Below are 6,000 nucleotides of genomic sequence, written 5' to 3'. Positions count from 1 at the left end.
ATGATTATCGTAAAATAAAGAGGGACTGTACAGCTGCTTTCCAAATCTACTGTTCATCTCTTTATTTTACAATGCAAGGATTAAGACATTTTCCTGGAGCATAGCATACTTAATTTTGAATATTAATCCCTTTCTATTAGGAGCATTAGGCTTCTTCAGGGATTCACCTAAGGACAGCTGAAGTACATGGGATGATTTTAAGGCCAAGACTTTAACAGTATTTTGAGATTCCAAGGAGAAGACAGTGAAGTGCATAGACCACAAAGAGGCACTGAAGTTGTTTTATGTGCATGTCTGTGTTAAGACTGCATTTGCCCCTAAATTCAAAGTAAAATACTTAAAACAGGAATATTTTTCCTGCAGACTGTCAACATTTGTATCCAGGTGCACATGAAGTCTTGGTGGTTTTGCTGCACACGTTAGTGCAAACTGACACCTGTTTGGAGAAGAATCAGCACATAGACTTTCAAGGTTACCACCTGGGAGCTTCTGCATAGGACTGCATCATCTTCAGCCAGGGCTCCATTCCTTTGTCTCCTCCTGGCACACTGTACTTAACTCTTGTACTCAAAAAAAATTGAAAATGGGGTACAAGGCAGAAAGGTGGGGTGGGATACCAGCTACAAGAACAGTGAAGCTTTCTGAATAAAACCAAAAGTTGTGTGGATTCTGTCATCTTGTTTGACTGAACTTGTGGAATCAAGGTACTACTGGTAAAAACCCAACTTTCAGCATTTTAAATGATCAGTGGCTGGGTAAGGAGCGGAGAAAGGCACAGGAGAGGAGAGCAAAAAGTCACCAGTCAAAACTATCGCTATCAGTTTTTCATCTACTTACTGATGGGACTTTAATATTCTGACTGGTCAGTTAAGACTCAGAGGAGCTGCGTACAGACAACCAAAAGCGACTCTCCTCCTCACAAACCATCTGTAGGCTTCTCCGATACATCCCTTATCTCCGCAATCCATGTTGCTCTGTCAGATGTTCTAGGCTAACTGCATTTTTAGAAAACAAAGAGAACTGCATTACCACTTGTATCTTGAGGCACAGTCTCTGTGCCATGATCTACATAGGCTAGTTCTAGGAGAAAAAAAAAGTATTTTAAATAATAATATACTAAAAAGAGCAGGTTAAAGGGACTTACAGTCCTCTACTTTTCCTGTATAGCTCCTGCTTGCTTCTATTCTCTGACACTAGAGAATTCATACATGCCTGTAGTGTTTGATATCTTTTGATGTAATTGCCGATGGGTGAAATATGTAGCATTCACTGTATATTCAGTCTGACTATTTCGACACCCAACACGGATAATTATCAGTAATCCATTACTAGAATTCTTATGCAAGTTGCTCTTTCATACAATTTAAAACAGAAGGTGAGCAGTACAGCACAGCAGAGCTGGAATCCCAGCCCTGAAGAATGCAGTCTGGAAAGTTACTTCCAATGTCAAACAAGAGGTAGAGAGTATGAAAAGATAAATTATTCAGTAATGAATCCTACACACTTATAATGCACAAGTTGTAATGAATCTCAGTTGCTTTGAGATTGTTGTTTACCTAATACAGTAGATATGCCATATGGTACACTAAGGAGAGTGTTAGAACAAGGACATGAAGATTTCTAGGTTTTTATTTCTAGTTCTGTATGCAACTGTAAACTACATTCAAGCTGTCCTAGAATGTGAGCAGGAGAAGAATATAGGCTGCTCTGACCCTTCATGCTGACTGCTGCTGCCACTTGATAATTTCATCCATCTCTCATATCGCTCCTTCTTCCTCCATCACTCCTTGGGCATCACAGCCCAGCATGGTTAGATGCCATGAAAGAAAGACTCACAGCCACTCTGAACCTTCGGGCTGTTTTAGCTTAAGTCTAGGTTTTTACCCTTAATAAATCATTTGAGCAGCTGATGTAAATGAACTCTTCCACTGTTTAGGGAACGTGACCAGACTTCTATTCTGGATAGTTCTTTGGTATGTTGCTTATAGAATTTCACCATAGCTAAAACTAGCTATGTGCTTGACTGTGGCAGCAGCAAACTGGTCGGGACTACTACCCTGCTTGAAGCAGTATTCCTGCCTTGTAAGAAATGGGCAACATGACTTACAATGATGTCTGTAAAATCGCAGCCACTTTGCAGCACTGTAATTTGGCAAATCCTGATAAAATGGAAGTTAAAAGTCACAGAGAAGGACAGGGTGTTTTCTTTTCCTTCAGTTTCGAACGATGACTGAGAAAAGCTGCAGAGTACAAAACATTTGACAACAAGACTAAAATATTAATATTAAACTTTTCAGAGGAGCAAGGCAGTCCCTTCTAACGATGCCACCTGGTGAAGCGAGCAGAGCCTTAGGAAAGGCTCAGCTTTGTCATTTTTACTGAGCAGCCAAAGTCTACTGCAGGTAACAGGAGGACATGAGAAACTAGAACAGTAATATCCCTTGCCATAAACCGTGAATTTCTAAGATTTTTGATTTAAAAGTATTTACTCACCCTATTATTCGAGGCCTGTATGTTAAGAACAAATGCCTATCAGTATTAATGTTTCCCCTGCGAGCTTTCGGCAAACACCTTCTCCCTTGTAGACACATTTGCATATTTGGGGGCAGGGTAAGGCAAGGGACAGTACTTCAGCACTGTTCGCATCGCTCATGAGGCCAACTAGCGAGGAGAGCAATTTAATTCATGTTACAGTACTACAAGTTAAACGATCACCACAAATATGTAACGCAGGAAGCGTCGACACCCATGTTTGGGCAACCCTAAGCAGAGAATTACTTTGTCTCTGACCTATTTAAGGCTACCCTTTCTCATAGGTAACTCACAGCTCTTATTCTTCCAAGCCTCCACCTTCGCAGCCTTCAGTCAGTCAGCTCTCATCAGGCCAGTCAACGCCGGGCATCATCGACCGGGGCATTAGCAGGTGCTGAGTCAATCCCACTGCAACGCAGTTCCAGCCTCTAATTCCACCCATTCCCAATACGTAAGAGCAAAGCTTATTTTATAATAGTGAAATAAGAGGTGCTATTTTAAGCTCGCTACCCCTTAACACAGGCTACGATTCAGCTTTCAGTTAACATCGCCCCAACAGTTCAGTTTTCCGGCGAAACAGCGCCTGGCAAAAGAGAGCGCTGATTAAAAGGCAGGTCGTATTCTTACTTTAACTGTATTTACTTCCTTTACGATGGTTGCACAACAAGGTCGAAGTGCAGCTCCCTACTGTAAGGCCGGCGCTCAGCAAAGACGCGTCCACCCGCAGCCAGCGCCGGGCCGAGCACCGCCGCACCCCTCCCGACACGGCCGAAGCCCCGGGCCGAAGCCCGGCTCCACGGGGACCCGGCGGCAGCCCTCCCCGGCAGCAGCCCTCCCCGGCAGGCGCAGGCTGCCCCGGCTCCCGTTTGGCAGCCGCACGGCTCTCCCCCCCAAGGGTTAAGCGGCAGCGGGGGTGTAACGCAGCCTGACACACACGCGGGGATCGTCCCCGCCGCGGCAGGGCCCCCCCCCCGCCTCGCAGCTGCGAGTGGGCCGTTTAAAATTACGATCTCCCTCTCTTTTTTTTTTTTTCCTCCTCCTTTTTACCCCCTCCCCTCTCCTCTCCCTCTTCCCTTCCCAGCGCCGAAATCGCAGCCGCCCTCCCTCCTCGGGCGCTCTCTCGCCCGGGGCTCGCCCCGGTCCCCGCCGTGCTGAGTCAGGCTGCTCAGGCCGCGGAGGGAAGGCTGCGGAGACGGCGCCTGGCACACGGCGGCGGCGCCCGCCCCCGCCGACCGCACCGAAGGGCCGCTACCCGCCGCACCGAGGGGCTGCAGCAATCCCCCCCCCCCCCCCCATCCCGGGCGGGCAGCACGCCGGGGCAGCCCGCCTCTGTCAGCGGCGGAGGGAGGCGCGGAGGCCGGGGCGCTCCGCCTCGCCCGTTGCCCCCGCCCGGGGCTGGGCTGGGCGTGGGGCCCCGGCCGCCAGCCAGCCCGCCCGCCCGCCCGCCCCCGGTGGATCAGTTACACGCAGCTGGCACAGGTGTGGGGCGCCCTTCAGACTCGCGCCGGCGGGGGAGACCCGGACGCAGGGAGCAGAGCAGGGAAACATGCAGCCATTTTGGGCCGAGGCAGACAAAGAGCCGCGGCCGGCCGGCGGCCGTCCCCCCGCCTCCCCGCTACCGCTCCGCCGGCCGGCCGACCGGCGTCGCCCGCACCTACGGCCGCGGCCCGCCGCCCCGCGCCGCCCGCCCCCTCCGCCCGCCCGCCGCCGCCGCCGCTCCGCTGCGGAGCCGCTGCCGCCCGACTCCCAACTAAGCGCTCGCAGCCATTTGCCCTGCCTTTTATAGACGGCCCTCGGCCAATCAGCGGCGGGCGGAATCCCTCTCCGGCCGGTGATGTGAAGCTGGGCGCCCGCGCTTGCGCAGTCGCGGGGGGAGAGCCGAGTGTGTGTGTGGGGTGGGGGGAGGGAGGGAGGAGTGAAAGGGGAGGGGGGGGAGGAGGGAGCAGCTCACAGGAACCCTCCAAAAAAAAGATGGCGGCGGGCTCGGATCTGCTGGATGAGGTTTTCCTGAACACGGAGGTGGATGAGAAGGTGGTGAGCGACCTGGTGGGCTCCCTGGAGTCCCAGCTGGCGGCCTCCGGCCACCACCACCAGCACCACAAGGCGCAGGAGCCCCTGAGGGCCGCTGGGGGGCTGCTGGGGAACCATGTTGTGAGCAGCAGCAGTAGCAGCAGCAGCCCTAGCCCTAGCCCTGGAGGAGTAGTAGTAGGAGGCAATGCTAATGCCCAAACAGAGAGCAGCAGCAGCAGCAAGATGGGACTGAGTGCCCCAGAGATCACAAAAGCAGGTAACATGGGCAGGGGTGGGGGGCTCTGAGGGAGAGGGGCCCTCCCCTCCCCCCACTCCCCAGCTCCGGCTGCCTCCTTCCCTCACTGCTTTCCCCCCTTTTCCCTCTCTCCTCCTTCTCGCTGTGGCAGGAGCGGGAGTGCAAAGGGTGGTATCGATCATATGGGGGAGAGCCTCCCCTCATCATGCCCCCTCGGTGTGTATCCGCGCCTCTGCTCCCTCCCCTTTATTTTCCCTCCTCGCTTCTGCTTACGAGAGGGTGTTTTATCCTGTGTGGGGGCAGCCTCCCCGCAGAATAAGCCGGCAGTGCCCGTCCGTGACTCTGCCGGTCCCCTCTTCTTTTCCTGCCCTTGTTGCTGGAGTGTAAAAGGGCTCTCTTAATCTCGGGGGCTGAGGGAGGCAGAGCCCACCCCCTTGGTAATGGCTGTGCCTCCCGTGCCGTCTGTGACTGCTCCCCTTCCCTTTCCAGGGGTGGAGGTTATGGGGGGGATTCCCTCTTGATAATGTCGCCTTAGCTGTCTGTGTAAATGCTCCTTCCCCTCCCCCTTCTCTGTTGCTGAAGTGCAAGGGGGTGTTATTAATCATGACACCTATTTCCTGTAGAGGAGGAAGCGAGGGGGGATTTCAAGGGGAGGAAGTCCCACAAAATGCTTCCCCCCCATATCTGCCTGCCTGGATATTCCTCCCCCACCCCCTCCCTTGTTCCAGGGGCTTGGAGGGGGCATTCAACACCTCTCATTCCTCCTCTGCCCTCAAGGGGGTGTTGTCACAACACCAGGTCCCAGGAAGGGGGGGAATTCAGGCCACAACACCCCACCTTGTACAATGTCTTCTCCCACCCACCCACCCCCCCGTAGATACCTGGGAATATTCCCCCTCTTCGTGTTGTGAAGGTTGTAGGGGGATAGTGTGAAGGTTGGGACTAAGGGCTCGCTATATGAGAATGGAGGGAGGCTGTTATTCAGGGGAATTAAAAAAAATGTCTCCCCAGAATCTCTCTGCAATTCCTCCCCTCCCCCCATTTTTTTTTTTTCCTTTCTTTCTTGTTGCTGAAGTGTAAGAAGATATTACGGACCTTCTGTTATGATTAATGAAGCTCTTCTAGGAGGATCTCCTTAACCCTTATAACATGCATCTCGGTGTCTGTCTGTCACTATTCTTTTCCCATTTCTGTCTCCTTAG

The 6,000-nt window shown here is 52.4% G+C and overlaps 1 protein-coding gene across 2 annotated transcripts in view; it reads left to right on the top strand.

Moving 5' to 3' along the window:
- Positions 1-4,476: 4,476 nt before the first annotated feature.
- The window catches only part of TAF4 (TATA-box binding protein associated factor 4), a 40,509-nt gene continuing 38,985 nt past the window's right edge, over positions 4,477-6,000 (top strand). For both annotated transcript variants that reach the window (XM_049816833.1, XM_049816834.1), the window contains exon 1: positions 4,477-4,819. In XM_049816833.1, coding sequence (XP_049672790.1) covers positions 4,504-4,819 — 316 coding nt within the window. In that variant the 5' untranslated portion in view covers positions 4,477-4,503. The remainder of the gene's footprint in view (positions 4,820-6,000) is intronic.

Source organism: Accipiter gentilis, chromosome 14 (genome assembly GCF_929443795.1).
Source record: "Accipiter gentilis chromosome 14, bAccGen1.1, whole genome shotgun sequence".
NCBI classification, from domain to species: domain Eukaryota; kingdom Metazoa; phylum Chordata; class Aves; order Accipitriformes; family Accipitridae; genus Astur; species Astur gentilis.
This window is presented reverse-complemented; position numbering and strand designations above follow the sequence as displayed.